Source organism: Nycticebus coucang, chromosome 3, assembly GCF_027406575.1.
Source record: "Nycticebus coucang isolate mNycCou1 chromosome 3, mNycCou1.pri, whole genome shotgun sequence".
NCBI classification, from domain to species: Eukaryota; Metazoa; Chordata; class Mammalia; order Primates; family Lorisidae; genus Nycticebus; species Nycticebus coucang.
The window spans coordinates 5,025,428-5,041,292 of record NC_069782.1 but is presented as its reverse complement, the minus strand read 5'-3'; the positions used below and the strand labels follow the sequence as shown (position 1 = coordinate 5,041,292).

At 53.8% G+C, this 15,865-nt stretch overlaps 1 protein-coding gene across 9 annotated transcripts in view; it reads left to right on the top strand.

Moving 5' to 3' along the window:
* The window catches only part of PARVB (parvin beta), a 96,833-nt gene that overhangs the window by 61,919 nt on the left and 19,049 nt on the right, over positions 1 to 15,865 (top strand). For all 9 annotated transcript variants that reach the window (XM_053584560.1, XM_053584558.1, XM_053584557.1 and 6 more), the window contains 5 exons: positions 1,047 to 1,187; positions 2,447 to 2,562; positions 5,083 to 5,141; positions 8,663 to 8,682; positions 14,649 to 14,710. In XM_053584560.1, the coding sequence (XP_053440535.1) occupies positions 1,047 to 1,187; positions 2,447 to 2,562; positions 5,083 to 5,141; positions 8,663 to 8,682; positions 14,649 to 14,710 (398 nt within the window). The remainder of the gene's footprint in view (positions 1 to 1,046; positions 1,188 to 2,446; positions 2,563 to 5,082; positions 5,142 to 8,662; positions 8,683 to 14,648; positions 14,711 to 15,865) is intronic.

The window sequence follows — 15,865 nt, the reverse complement described above, 5'->3', positions numbered from 1 at the left end:
TAGAAGCCCCTGCCCCGTCCCTGCCCCTGTCCCTGCCCCTGTCCCCGTACCACATGCCCGCCCCCTGCCCCCGTCTCTTCCCAGGAGCAGCCTGCGTCCTCAAGTTGGCGTATACAGTTTCTGCACCTGTTTTTATAGTCTCGAAAAGTAATTATGTATTTGAAAACAGTGTGTAGTTAGTGTTTGAAGTTTTCTGCATGTTGCCTAAGGTCCTTTTAACTATAATTTTATGGTAGAGTGTGACTTTTTTACTTTAAAGTGCAGAGATGTTTCTGGTTAAAAAAAACGAATAAAAGAGTAGGAGGGAAACCCTGGAGTCCTTCCTGTCCTGCTGTCCCTTTCCAGGTATGGGTTAAGGCCTGGTGGCTGCGAGGTGCCTGTAGCCTCTCACAAGGCAGCTCCCTCCAACAGAGGGAGGGAAGGACCACAGCCCTGCCCGGTCCTCGGTCCTCGGTCTTAGTAATTGAATCCTGAGTAGATGTGACAGTTCCCGCCTGGGCTCCCTGAGATCGCTTCCTGCTCACTCTTGGTAATAGGATAGTTGCAGGCTCTGTGTCTAATCAAACTTCTTATTGTGGTGTCAGAATGTTGGAGAAACAAGATGGGAGCCTCAGGTGGGTAGGGAGGCTGACGGCAACTTTTAAGACCATTTTTTATTATCTTTGTCAAAGTCCTCCCCCTTCCCGGACCCTCTGGGATGGCCCCCCTCCCAACCCACACTCCCCTCCTCCCTGTGGCCTCCCTGCCTCCCGGCAGCATCTTCAATTATTTTTTCCCATTTTCTGTGCATAGACTGTCCCCAGTGCGACACCCGGTTTTATCCTTCACGCTTGTCCCTTTTTCATTCTGGGGTAATTCTCTAAGGATTATGAACATCCTGGAAGTTCAGAGTTCCTCTGCTCAACCTGGAGAAAGGGCCCATTGTCATGTAGAACCCTGCCCCACCTTGGGGACCTCATTCCTGTCAGGTCACAGGGTCTCCAGTCCCTTCCCCCCCACCCTAACCCCGTGGCCTCTGACCCTCTGCTCTTGTCCTTCTCACACAGAAAAACTGGCAGGCTGCAAGCTGAACGTGGCCGAGGTGACACAATCTGAAATAGGCCAGAAGCAGAAGCTGCAGACGGTTCTGGAAGCCGTGCATGACCTGCTGCGGCCCCACGGCTGGGTGCTGCGCTGGAACGTGGACTGTGAGTCCCTGGGCGGGGGGAGAGGGAAGGTGTGTAGGGACCCCATCCTCTGGACATTCATCATCGACATTTGTCATCCATCCTCAACTCTGGCCTTGCTTTCTAAAAGCCGATTCACCCCCCCTGCTCTGAGAGAGGCAGCCTTGCAGAGCAGAAGGGCAGAGTGGGAGAAAGGTTAGGGAGCCTGCACGAAAGGGACTAAGTCACACTGTGGCTCTCTGCTCTTTTCATGCTTTGGCATAGAGAGGAGTGTTCCCGGCTGGGTGGGTTGGGGGCCGCGAGAGACAGAAGCAGCCCTGTGGGGTTCTTACTAGGACTCAACCCTAAAGACCATGGCAGCAACACCAGGTGAGCTATTTTCTGGTGACCCTCTGAAATAAGTCACAGAGCTGGCTGGCATTAGCAGTGTGTGTGACGTCGCAGTATTTCCAGCCAAGACACGAATCCAGAAGGTAAAAAACTAAACTAGGAGAAGCTGGAAAGATCTCTGTCCTGGCTGCCCCTTCCCCACTGCCATCCTTGAAGTGAGGGGGGCAGTCAGGGTGTGGCTTCAGGGCCCTCCCTACTAGACGAGGGGGCCTCTGTGGCTGTGGGGCTTTGGGGGAGGAGACCCTGCACCTGTTTTGAAGCCTTGACCTGACACTGAAGCCTTGGACAGATCTGACCTGCCTCGTGGGCTGCTGGGGCCGTGGGTGTAAAGTCCCTGCCCTATAAACTGCACAGCCCCATGCACAAGTGGTGACTGTGACCAAACCTAAGTCCACACGCTGAGCAAGAGGGACTGACTCGGGCAGGGCAGGAGTTAACATCTAACATCCCCAAAGCATCGTTTGCCCTTGATAGCCTCGCCTTGTCATGGCTAATTGCACAGAGGGAGAACTTTTTTAGTGCCAAAGATAATAACATACATTCTTGTGATGGGTAAGTGGATGTGACCTGTTTTTCATGATCTGTTCCCTTCGCGATGCTAATTTTGCTGCCCTATGTATTCCTCCTTCTCCTATCCAAATTACTGCTCTTAAAAATATTATGCTTTTAAAAGTACTCACACAAGTCACCCTAGGCCAATAGGAAAGAAACAATTAGAAACTAGAAATGAATTCACCCCAGACGTTCATCAGCTCTCTTAATTTCTCTGCAGTCGCTCCGTCCTTGCCTCCCTGAGGTCTCTCTTAAGACACTGCGTCTTTGCTGCCTTTTGGCGTGTGAAGTGGGCTCAGGCTCCTATGGGACCTCACCTCTTCCTTCTCCACCCTCAGCAATTCACGGGAAGAACCTGGTGGCCATCCTGCACCTGCTGGTCTCTCTGGCCATGCACTTCCGGGCCCCGATCCGCCTTCCTGAGCATGTGTCCGTGCAAGTGGTGGTTGTGCGGGTGAGTAGGGCCCTGCGGTCCCTGCGCCTGGGACTCTGCTTCCCTCCTGTAGTTTTCTGGCTCTTTCTCTCCCATCCCCACCCCCCTAAAGCTCCCCTTTTTTCTTCTCCCTTGACAAAATTTATGCCTCACCCTGGTTTTGAGATGAATGATTGGAGCAGGAACAATGGTGTTGATTTGATGAGAGGCAGATCCAGAGGCTTGATGGTGTTGAGGTTTAATTTTCAACATTTTTGAAAAGAACATTCGTTTCTCTCTAAAGCCAACGGGTTGGAGTCCAGTCCTGTTGAATGTGCTTGTTACCGATTGGAGGAGGTGACACCTGTGCTGTGAGGCTGATACCCACATGGCGGCTTCTCTGCCTTACGTCCCTCTTTCCCCATCGTCTCTTTTTTTAGGTTCATTTTTCTTGATTCACTTGCAGAAATGGGACCAAGACCCAGAGTTCTCCCAGAGTGGACGTGGGGTTGCTAGTTCCTGTCCTTTGTGGGCAGGCTCTGCCGGGGTTTTATGTGTGCAGTGTTGTTCGGTAAACCTATGCTGGGCGCTGGGCTTGCTGCACAGGTTCCTGGGGCGCTGGATGAGGAGGACGTGCTCAAGGCCTGCAGGAGCATCTGCTTCTGCCAGAGAGTCGAGGTTCTACTTGAAACCTGAAGTCTTAAGTGTTTATGTTGCCAGAGACACCCAGTTCCACTCGCTTCTCTGCTTTTTAAACTGATCAGTCCTGTGGTCTCTGTGGTCTGTGAGGACCTGGCTGAGCCTGTGTTTTCCGAAGCTGTTCTGATCGCTCCACTACCCTGGGCGCTCGGTCTTGACAGGAATGCCCCTTTCTGGCAATAGGCGAGGGCTACCTGCCATTTCTCCTAGCTTCTTTATTAAGGAGGACATTTGTGGTTGGTCATGGGGACTCAGGACCTGGGGGCCATTCCTGTGGCTCCCTGTCTTGGTGCCTGCTTGCAGGCAGCTGGCCTGGAAAGGCTTCCCAAGGACACATGGGAATGTGGTTCCCAAACCTTCCTACATCAGCCTTGGGGCCCCATGAGTGCTGTGCGGGCTCCATGTCCAGGGTATTTCCTTTCAGGCTTATACTTGAGTCCAAGACAATCTTCTAGGTTTTGCAGAGAGTTTGACCGTCCCCAGGCAAGCACTTGTGGCTATGTTTGCCTTAACTAGGGCTAGAGAAGGAATCGCTGGGCCATGTCCAGCGTGGAATGAAATGGGGAGAGATGGCCCTGGGAGCTGGCAGGCACCATTCTTCAGACCTGAGGGCAGCTCTCTGTCTTTCCCTGCTGTCTGCTGGCCTGTCCCTTCATCTCTGGACTTACTGGGGTGACTGGTTATCTAATCCAATAGGGTGATGCAAGGGCTTTGGCATTTTGTGGGTGGAAAGAATGAAGGGAAGGGCCTCATTTATTCCCTAGTAGCTGTGGCCTTGGGTAGGCCACTTGATTTCACCGAGCTGCAGTGGTTTCCCCCATAAAACTGAGATTATATTAAGGCGAACACAGAAGGATTGCTTGAGGTCAGGAGTTCAAGACCAACCTGAGCAACAGGGAGACACCTTTCTTCAAAAAAATTTAAAAACTAGCCAGGTGTACTGTTATGCACCTGTAGTCTCAGCTATGAGGAGGTTGAGGCAGGAGGAATGCTTAGCTCACGAGTTCAGGGCTGCAGTGAGCTATGAATATGCCACTGTACTCTAGCTTGAGCGACAGTGAGACCCTGTCTCAAAAAATGAAAAAGTACCAAAAAAACCAAACGTGTATTCCTTCACAATTACAGAGGACAGAGGTCTGAAATCAAGGTGTTACAGGGCTGTGCTTTCTCGGAAGGCTCTAGAGGAGTTTCCTTCTTGCCCCTCTCGGCTTTGGGGGTGCTCATCTATCCTTGGGGCTCCTTGGCTTGTGGCTGTGTGTCCCTGATCTCTGCCTCCACCATCACGTGGCCTCTGCGTTTCTGTAGCCAGCTTCTCTTCTAATAAGAACAGGGGTCATTTTGGATCTGCCTCACTGTAATTCATATGGCCTCATCTTAACTAGTATCTGCAAAGACCGTCTTCAGATGAGACCCCATTCTGAGGTTCTGGGCGGCTGTGAACGTCGGGGACCCTGTTCAGTACTGTCATCTGCATTGTTTCATCAGCCATCTCCCGGTTGTAATTCAGCTCCTCCTGATCATCCACCTCGCCTCTCCTAGCTGCGGAACTTAGACTGTCCTTCTGGGAACCCTGAGCTGGGTGCTTCTCCTGAGACTCCCACAGTTGTCAGCTCTCAGGGGGATGTGGGGAGTAGTTGGTGGGGGCAGGGAGCTCGCAGCCACTGAAAGGACACCCGGGGTCACCTGCATTGCAGCCACCCTCAGTAGGGCTCGGCTGTCCTCCCACTGTGCTCTTCTCTAACGTGGTCTCCCGGCCCGGGACCATCCGCATGTGGCTTCAGCTCCCCTGTCAGTATGTCCTTCCTCTTCCTCTCTCTGCCTGCCTAACTTTTTGCATTTTTTGGTTTACTCTGGGGTTTTCAGAAGCGAGAAGGCCTGCTGCATTCCAGCCATATCTCAGAGGAGCTGACCACAACCACGGAGTAAGTGGACTCTGCCCTGCCCTTCCAGCCCTGCAGCTACCTCAGCCAGGGATGCCGGCATGTGGGGGCTGCTTCCCACAAACACCCCTTAATCTTAGGTTGAGATGTTCATGCAGGACCCAACTCTGGCTTTCCTTTCTCCATGTGTTTCCTTCAAGGTTTTTAATGTTAGAACTGAATCATCTTCCTTATTTTTTTCATTGCATATTTTAGAAGATGAGCTTTAAGAATCTTGCAGGGAGAGGTGGGCAGAGAGAATACCAGAGTGTTCAGGGGGCTTAGAGAGACCTGTCACTCTGCTCATTTATCCCTCAGAGGGGGTGCGGGGTGGGGGGAGAGGGTGATAACCTGGCTAAACTAGAACTTTGCTTTAACAAACACTGCTGAACCACCTCTTATCTACTAGAGAAGGCCACAGGGCAAGTTAAGAAGTCTAAAAAGCTTCAGATCTGTTGAAAACGGTCAGTTGAATAGTCTGTTGCATGTCGATTTTAGGAGCCCTTATTAAGGATTGTTACAATTCACTGCCTTGACTAAATGTGTTTTAGATTAAATAGAACATTCAAAAATTGATACTCTCAGCTATCCTACCAGTGCAGTTCACAGAGCAATTAATTATTGTTGTGAATTAAAAAACTGGAGCTGACACAGGAATCCACTCCTGGTGTGCAAGCTGTGAAAACTGTGCACGTGCTGGTGTGTGGGCTGATGCGTGTGGTCTGCTGAGTGTGGGCTGATGCGTGTGGTCTGCTGAGTGTGGGCTGAAGTGTGTGGTCTGCTGAGTGTGGGCTGATGCGTGTGGTCTGCTGAGTGTGGGCTGATGCGTGTGGTCTGCTGAGTGTGGGCTGAAGCGTGTGGTCTGCTGAGTGTGGGCTGACGCGTGTGGTCTGCTGAGTGTGGGCTGACGCGTGTGGTCTGCTGGTATGTGGGCTGACGCGTGTGGTCTGCTGGTATGTGGGCTGACGCGTGTGGTCTGCTGGTATGTGGGCTGATGCGTGCGGTCTGCTGAGTGTGGGCTGACGCGTGTGGTCTGCTGGTATGTGGGCTGATGCGTGTGGTCTGCTGAGTGTGGGCTGATGCGTGTGGTCTGTTGAGTGTGGACTGATGCGTGTGGTCTGATGTGTGTGGTCTGCTGGTATGTAGGCTAATGTGTGGTCACAGTTGTTCTGAGAGGCCCAGTCTGCCCGGAGCCCATGGAAGGTGTTGGAAAGAGCTGGGGCTGGGCAGGATGAAGGATACAGTCGTGTGGGGAACAGTGGGCCCTTGGTAGCTGCTCGGCCTGTTCAGCAGTAGGAGGAGGGCAGCTGGAGAGGAACTGAGCTTGGGCTGGTGTCTTAGTTGTCTGTTGTGTAACAAATCGCCCCCAAGGCCACACAGCTTAAAACAACATTTGTTTCATTTTCTGCTGCAATTTTTTGGGTCAGCAGTTTGGGCTGGGCTCAGCAGGTGGTTCTTAGGCTGGTCTCACCTGGTGTTACTGATGTGATTGCAGATACTTGCAGGCCTGCCAGGGTTTGGGGAGTCTGAGATGGTGCTGGCCTCCCCCACGAGTCTTTCCTGCTCCTGGAGCTGGGCATCTTCCTAGGGAGCCCTCAGGATTCTGAGAGAGTTCAGTGTAGCCACAGGCTCCTGGAGTCCCATGTTGGATGCCCACACCATGTCCTTACTATCACGTGCTTTAGCAAGTTCAGGTTGTCCTGGGTCAGGGGGTGGGAACAGACTCCTGAACAGGCAAGGCCCACCACATTGCAGCAGGGTGGGTGTGTTGCCATAGGGAGAAGCCACCGCTGTCTTTGCAGTCCCCACTAGGAGAGGAGGCCAGAGGGGGTGAGCAGGAAGTTGGGTGCTCTGCAGTCATCTTGGGTAAAACCCAAGTGGTCCAGAGATGATCAGAGAAATAGCAAGTGGGTAGGAGAATGTCCTTAACGATTCACCACAGGGACCAGCCCACAGAGGGCCTGTGGTATGCTGGGCACTGTGGGGGGCAGTGTCCTCTCCTCTAAGGCTGTCCATCATGCTAATGAGAAAGGATGCATCCATGCAAATGTAAAATCCAGCACAGGGGCAGGTGGACATGCCACGGGGCCCTTGGAATTTTCAGGTTTGGGGAGTGCCCCAGAGTCAGGGCTGGAGGGTTGCAGTGAATACCAGATTGCCCTGAGTGGCAAATGTGAGGGTTGGGATTGTGTACCTCTGAGTCAGTGTCACTGGGCTGGCTGGGGCTGGGGTCAGGAGGAGAAGCTGGCAGTGACCTCCAAGCTGACGCCCAGGGCAGTGCTCTTGGCTTATCCCACCATCCTGGTCTCCACGTTTGTCCCTTCCTCTCCTTGTGGCCACAGAGGATCTGCTGGAGCCTCTAAATCAGGTGTCCTCAAACTTTTTAAACAGGGGGCCAGTTCACTGTCCCTCAGACCATTGGAGGGCCGGACTATAGTTAAAAAAAACAAAACTATGAACAAATTCCTATGCACACTGCACATATCTTATTTTGAAGTAAAAAAACCAAATGGGAACAAATACAATCACACCGCCTCATGTGGCCCGCGGGCCGTAGTTTGAGGACCCCTGGTCTAAATCATCGAATGTCTGCTGAAAACCACGTGGTGGTCTGAAGATCCACATTCAGTTTCTTAAGGCATCATCATCACCTCTCATCCACTACCCGCATCCCTATTTCTCTTTCTAGAGCAGTGGTTCTCAACCTATGAGTTGAGACCCACAGGAACTATATTAAAGGGTTGTGGCATTAGGAACGTTGAGAACCACTGTTCTAGAGGGAGCTGTGAGGTCACCTCCTCCAGGAAGCCCTCCAGTCTGCCAGACAGGAGTGTGCAGCTTCCTGTTGCTTCCTGTAGTGTCTCAGCACACATGGTCCACACTGGAATAAAGGTTTGGGGTCTCTCTGTCTCACCACAGACGTCCCAATATTAATTTCTGTAGCTCCATGGCCTGCACATAGTAGGTGCTACTTAAATAAGATGGAACCAAAGAACGTGAGCCTAGAGAGATTTGGGGATGAAACAAAGACCTCCTGGCCTCTCAGGCAGTGCGTGGAGGGGCTGTGCACTAAGGCACTGGAATCTTGAAGGACAGACTAGTTGCTGTGTCCCATACGCTTTCAGCTGCACTTGCTTGAACCTGGTTCCTTTAGGATCCTTTAGTTTCGAGGCTCTGAAAGTGCATCTTGTTTACATGCTGGAACGTGGCGCTTGGGTCACCTGCAGCATCCTGTTGTGAGGTTTGGTGTTCCGGCTGCAGGACGGCCTGTTGTCTGATGGAGTCTTTTCTGTGTTAACCCCCTCTCAGGATTTAAGTGCCTCCCCTCCAGAGGGCATTAAAGGAGTGGTTAATGTGCAAACAGAGATGGTGGTTTGACGCTGATCTTGTACAAATGTTGGTAATCCACACAAGCACCTCTCGTTTGCAATTAGGGCAGGACAGAAAATGGCAGAGTATGACTGGCATTGTTATTAGCAGGCCTTGCTGAGTTCCTGGCTGACTCTGTGTGTTCTTGTTTGCAGGATGATGATGGGACGGTTTGGTGAGTAACCCAGGGTGTGGGTGGAGGGTCTCAGGCACATTGGGGCTGCCCCGGGAAGCTCCTGGTGGTCACATTTGCACGGGGGATGGGACCTGGGTGGGTCTTGCTGCCCCCCACAGTTCTGGAATCCTAGAGAAAGTGGGTTTGTTTCTCAGAGCTGCGGGGGCCTGGGTGGTGCCAGGAAGGGTGAGGGGGAGGCTGGGTGGGCAGCAGAGGAACAGGAGGTGCCTGGGATGTGGGACCTGCTTGTGCCATTGGGGTAGGAGGGAGAAGGGCTTGGCCTGAACACGGGGCATGGGCAGCCGGGAGCGCCTGTCCTTGTGTGTCTCCTCCCTGCCCACTGCCAGTCTAGCAGGCTTCTCCGTTGTGGTGCTGGTGGTTGACCTTTGCCCTGTCCCTTCACCTCTGCTACTAACATGTGAAATGGGACTGTGAAAGGCTCTGCCTGCGGGGCTGCTATGGGGCTGAGCTCTGCTTAGCCTGGGGCCGGGAGTGGGGTGTTCCAGGCTGCTCCCGAAGAGGAGCGATTATTCTCTGGGACTCCGTCTTTGTCTCAGCAGTTGGAAGCCTGTGGCTCTCAGCTTGCACCAGGCTCACTGCTTTGGGAGCATCTCAAAAACAGAAAGCACTAGGCCCCCCATACTGTGTTCTGTGAGCAGGGAGTGAGAACAGCTGTTACAGGAAAAATGGAAACCAGATAGAAGTTTCCTGCCTCCCTCTCAAGCCTGCCAGCCCCAGCATCAGGGTCTTCTGGTGGGGGTGGGGGTGTGCCACCTGCCCTGAGTCCCACCCTGTGGGGATGGGTCAGCTCAGCGTGGGGCTCTGTGACCTCAGGGTTATGAGGGACCCGACTGCACAGCACGGCTGTTACCTACGAGTGTGGCCCAAGCTCTGCGGGTCTTGATTGGAGAAAATGCAGCCCTTGTGTGTCTGCCTTCTTCAGTAGACCTTAAACTGTGCTGGGAAAAGCCATAGGCCTTCACTGCATATTTTTTAAGGAGTAATTCAGCCCTTTTTAATGTCTTTATTATTAAAATACAAACAGAGGGAGAGAAAAGGGAAGCCTCCTGCTCACAGTTGCCCAGGAAGCAATAGTGGCAGGGACTCGGCTTGTGGGGCCAGCGTGGACACCCCACGCCCCATCGTCTAGGTAGGGACTTGGGTCGGGCCCCTCTGTACCCTCCTTCCATCCTTTCTGCACAGAGCAGGCTCCGATCCCCTAAGGCATGAAGGTGGCAGCAATGCGGGGGTCCCAAAGCATTTTCGGTGCTGTCTCTGGATTTGTCCTCAGTTGTCACTTCTGTGTTTGGTTCAGGCCTCCCTGGGTTTTAGGGACTCTGAAGAGACCCAGTTCTGTTTGCCTGGGGGCATATGAGCCTCGAGGGTGCACAGTGCCTAGCCTGGCAGGGAGCCCCCTGTGTGGATGGCTCCAGGGACTGGTGGGCCAGGTGGTGCTCCCCTGGGTAAGCCCGAGTCACTGTGTGGGGGATGGGCCCAGCTGCCCTTTGGGCAGGGGCGGGGTTCTGTGAAACCGGGAGAGGGCTTTATATTCCATGCTTATGAAATGCAAACAGGCTATTAGTCAGTGACAGGCAATTAGTTCCGCCCCCGGCCTTGCTGCTTCTGCAGATGCCAGCTCAGAAGTCTCCTGGTTACCCAGCCAGGCACCCTCGGGCACAGCAGGGCTTCTGGCCCACACTGTCACTGGGGAGCGGGTGGGACATCTTGTGGCTCTTTGTCTTGTGGCTCCTCCACTGGTCCCTTGCCTCCTCCAGCCTTGTACCCCCACTATTCTACCAGGGCCTGGCCAAGACACTTCCCCGAGGAGGAGGCTGGTCCCTGGCTCACCCCTCCCAGCTGGTTCCTCTTACCATTGTTGGGCTTCCTAAAACTCCCCTAGTCACATCACTTTCCTGCTCCCAGCCCTTGCGGTGACCTTTCAGACCAGCCCTGGAGGACACCTCTCACTGCCTCCTGCCCTTGTCCCCACCATGTGTGCAGGCTGAGCCTTGTTGCTCAGTTGCTAGTCTGAGAGTGCCCCTGACCACACTCACTTCCGGCACCCTCTGCCTGAATTGCGCTCTCTCTAGATTACTCTATGGCTCACTCCTTGAGCTCTTCAAGCTCTTGCCTCAAATCTCACTTATCCAGGTGGCACTCTGTGACCCTACTGCCCCAAACTAACACCTGCTGGCCTTACTCAGCCCCCGCCCCCTTGCCTTATTATTTTTGTAACCATATGACACAGTGCAGGGCACTCTCACTCACAGGTAGGGCCTGGCTTTCCTCCCCCCCATCAGTGTTTGCACACGAGACACCACGTGCCTTACAGATAATGGTACCAGTGAAATTTTGGGAGCTCCCACAGCCCCTCCCTCTCTCCCTTCACACGGCTCTTTGAAATGGACATGTCCTGTGGGCTAGAGCCATCTCTTCCTTGGTGTGGGTCCCCCAAAGCAGTCAGTTCTGGCCCATGGCCCACCTGCAGTCAATCCCAGATGCCCTAGAGGACCAGGCAGACCCTCCTTGGCCAATGGCTGCCTGTTAGGCTTTGCTGGGAGCCATGTCCTGGGCCTCAGTTTCACCTGTGAGCACTCTGAGCCAGGGAGGGACAGGGCCCTGCTATGCCTATTTCCATCCCAGCGGGAGAAGGAGCTCCTGGTCCCCTGCCTGCCTTTGGACAGCGTTACTGTCCTGGTCATGGTGGGTGAGGGCGCTATTTTCTCCCTGGAAACGAGTCTCAGGGGAGCTGGGGAGGTTGCAGCCTGATCTCCATGGCAACGGGTTTGCTGGTTGCCTTTTCTCTCTGTAGGCGGCCCTGCCCCCTCCCCAGGCTTCACTGGCCTAGAGTCCCTTCCTGAGGCCAGGAGGGGAACAGGGAAGGACACACTTTCCTCCCCCCTTGCTCATCTCACGGTAACTCCTTGTCTCTCCTGTTCACGGCTCTCCCATCTCTGCCAATGGAGCTTGTTCTAGAAATTGCAGGGTACTCTCACCACCCCTGGTTACTCTGCCCTCCGCGACCCCTCGGTGTAGGAACAGCTGTCATCTGTCCATCAGGGCCAGCCAGCTCCTGAGCCCGCTCTGGGCTCTTGCACCTGTCTTTGCACTTTCTGTCACCTCTACCCAAAGTGCCTCCTCCTCTCCCTGTACCAGCAAGTACCACCCAAGCTGCAAGGCCAACGGTGGCTGCCCAGGCACACTGGAGAGCCTGTGTCCACCCTGTGGACAGCTCACCGTGCAGGTGGGAGTGAGGCTCACTGTGGCCACAGCCTCCAGTGCTTCAAGGGAAGCCAGACACTCAGAACTTTTGGGCAAACCTTCCAATTTAAAATACGTTGACTCAAACACAAACAGTACATGGACCGATCTGAGCATTCTTGTGGGTTGAACTTGAGCAGACACTGGCACGCTCTGGCTGATGTGGCCTCTCTCTAGGCTTCTCTTTTCCGGCACTCACGGGGTTGTTCCACACGGCCTACCTCCTCCCTGGGCCTCCTCCCCCAGCCCGTGCCCTTCCCGAGAGCAGAGCTGCTCCTTGTTTATCTCCGTGACGGTCCCCAGAGCCTGCGGGTGGGAGGGAGCTCTCTTTACCACTGCATTGTTAGTTCCTGCACTGGTGGTGGGGCAGGGGCTGTCAGGACTCCCACGCTCTGAGAGGAAGTGGATTTGCAGAGAAGGGTTTGCCCAAAGTCAGGAGACTTAAGTTGAGCAACTAGGATTTGAACCTGGATCTATTTTCCTTCCCAAGTCCATTGCAGGGGTGCAGTAAAGTCTTGCCCAGATCCTGTGGTCGGTACCCCTTTCCAGAACCCCCCATCCTCTCCCAGCCGTGTGGGCGAGTGATGGTGCTCCGGGCCCCCGGGCACAGGTGAGCACAGCCTCCCTGCACAGCTCGACTCCACCAGCCCAGCGGTGGCCCAGCTAAATATACCCGGGCTGACGTCAAGCACTCTTCTGCTCCTGGGGTTTTTCTTAAGCTGCATTTGAAGTTTGCGTATTGCTTTGTAAAGATTTAGCTTCTTTTCTGGCCCTTAGCAGACTGTCTTTATTGAGTATAATCTGACTTAGATGACTATAAAAATAATTCACAGCCACTGCATTAGCAAAGCCAGCATGTGGTAGGAGGGGGCATTCAGGACAGTGTCCTTATTGGTGATGGAAACTTCCCTCCCCTGCTCTCAGACATTCATATGCACACATGTGTATACACATACATGTAGGTACACACACACATGTACATGTGGGTACAGGGCATGTGTGTGTCCGTGTGTGTGTACAGATAAGCACACACGTGTACACGTGGGTACACGCAGGCACACACATGTGCACATACTTTCCTTCTCTCCCTTCTTCCTTCTTTCTCACCCTTTCCCTCCAACCCCTGCCCAAGGCTAAGGAAGAGGCCACCTGGGCTGGGCTAGGGTGTGAGCTGCCTCCTGCGGTCCTGGCCCTTAGGTGCTAAGCACTTTCTTTTTGGGGTGCAGAAGGGCCAGGAAGCCTCCTGGTGTGGGGGACTGGCAGTTCCTGTCCCTGGGGACTATGGCTTACTTGGGCCCAGCACAGGCTTCTTGTTCCTTTACTCCTTCCCTCTCCCTCAGACTGGCCTGGCCCTTGGGCCACCCCTGGACAGATTGAGGGGAGCCTTTCTATCCTACCCCACCCCAAGTTGGAGTTTGGGCCCACGCCCTAGGTAGTAAGTAACAGGGTTGCCCTGCCCGTCTTGGTCCTCTGAGTGTGCACTGCCCCCAGGAAGCTTGAGGACAGGAGGTTGTGGCTGTAGGTCCTTTCACATGCACTGGCACCACTCCCCATAGCTCTGTGTCCATCCTGGAGACCTGAGCCTTCTGCTCCGGGTCCAGGCTGCAGCAGTTTCTGTCTTTTGTGCCTCCATATGACCCTGCCCCACCATGGCAGGAGGACTGCTATGGAGAGATTCTGCAGCGGGGTCTCCCACTCCTTCATTTGTTCTGAGCCCCTGCTGCTGACCCTTAATTGTTCTGGGAGCCAGAGACAGGGCAAGGAACAAGTGGGATAGTGGTCCCAGCCACTAGAGGTGACAGTCCAACAGATAATATGCAGCAGATATGTGGAGAGGAGATGACATTTCAACTACTATGGAAGAAGTGCAGCTAGGTGGGAGGATGATAGAGGGGTCTGGTGCTCCTCAGAGGAGCTGTGGTCCAAGAGCAATCTGAAGGAAGCCAACAAGTGTGGACAGCATGTGCAAAGGCCCTGAGGCAGTGCATGTCTGGCCTGAGTAGGAGCAGCTGGCGGGGAGCACGTGGTGGCATGAAGCCAGGGAGGTTCTATGGGTAGGAGGGTGACAGTGAACTGGGGGATTCCAGAGCGTTGGAAGGTTTCAGTTGGGGTGGAGGTGGGAGGATGGAAATAACTGGTCCAATTTGCCCTTTAAGGGGCTCCTCCTTGCTGGGGAGAATGGACGAGGGGCAGGAGTCAGAAGGGAGACCTGTTAGGCTGGGGCGGTAGCTGCTCTCAGGTTCGAGGCTGCGGTAGGGGGCACCGCCACCAGGGGAGCAGAAGTGGCCAGATTCACAGATAAGATTTGCTGGTGAACAAGGAGTGTGGGTAAAGGGAGAATTCACGATGCCTCAAGTCCTAGGAGATACACGGACCAGGGCAGATGTCCAGCTGCCCTCCATGTATCTCACCAACAAAAAAAAAAAAAAAAAAAAACCCACGTGAAAAGGAACCTCAGCAGTGTCCAGCCCAAGTGTGCTTTTGCCCTCCTTCTGGAGCATGCTAGCTTTCCTTGCACTTGCCAAGGCTTATTATCCGAGTCACCCCTTTGGCTGTGCAGGCATTGAAGGGATTCTGCTTTGGGGTGAGTGTTGAGGCAGGACATCCTGGGGATGAGAAGCTGGCATGTTCCCGGACGGCTGGTGGTCAGGAGCACCATCTGCACCCATAAACCCTTCTCTGCGTCTGTCTTTGCTTGTCTTCAGAGCGGGATGCCTTCGACACGCTGTTCGACCACGCCCCAGATAAGCTCAGCGTGGTGAAGAAGGTAAGTGCCGGCAGCGGAGCTGGACCCTGATCGCGCTGGCACCCGCTGGGAAGGAGGTGGGGAAGTGTTTGGAGTCCCTGAAATGTTTGCCACATGGATTGAAATGTAATTACAGTCAAGAAAACGTAACTACAGTGCATAAAATTAGCGCCTTTTAACTCAACATCCCTGCTCCCCGGGCATCCTCCTGCCCACCCCTTCACTTCTGTTAAGCAAATTACTGAGCCAGCAGCTTGCTCTGACTTGAGGCCTTTTCTCAACGTGGAAATGTTTTTAAGCGTGTCGACCTGCTGGCACTGTCGGCCTCATTACCATGATGCCACAGTCACAGCCTGCCCAGTAAACAGGCAGGCCTGGGTGGCAGAATGGTTCTGTGTGTGGATTTGGCCTCCAGACAGAGGATGGGGCCTTTCCCAGCCCAGGCAGCTGCTGGGCAATCTGTGGATGGAGAAAAAGGCAAGACCCAGGGTTCTGGGGTCAGGGGCTGGGAGTGCCCAGTTTCCTGGGGTCCTCCCATTCAGGGAGCTGCTGTGGGTGGGTGCATGTGGCTCTTTCCTGTGACATCCGAGGAGCGCTCATTTCTGATGGTGGTTCAGCGAGGGCGTCCTGGGTGTCTGGGACAGCTTCCCCAGCCAGGTTCTTGGCGCAGGGCTCACGGGAGCATTTACTGTGCTGCCGTGGATTGCACCTCTCCAAGAAGAGATGTGAGCATGCGTGTCTGTTGATAGTGGGATTTTTCTGTTAATACTTTTGGAAAACATTGGTCCAGGCTCAGACAATTATATATTAATTCTTAGAGGCATTTTGCAAAAGGATGTTGGAACCGTACTAATGGTCCTTATGGGATGGAGCCGTTTTAGTGTCCTTGGGTCATGAGTGACTTGGAGCCTCACAGTCCCCCACCCTCTCCTGTCTCATCTCACCCCCAGGGACCTTGACAGAATCAGTCAAGGTGAATGGGTGAATCTAATCCAGCTCTCCCACTTATCAGCTGTGTGCCAAACTCAGTTTCCTCACCTGTTGAGTGGGGACAGGGTTCATTGAGGATGAACTGTGGTCGTGTTTGTGCTGGGGCCCTGCACGCAGTGATGGTCACTGACGGCGCTGATGGTGATGGATGTGGCTTTCATCTTTCAGTAGACATTAGGTCCATCC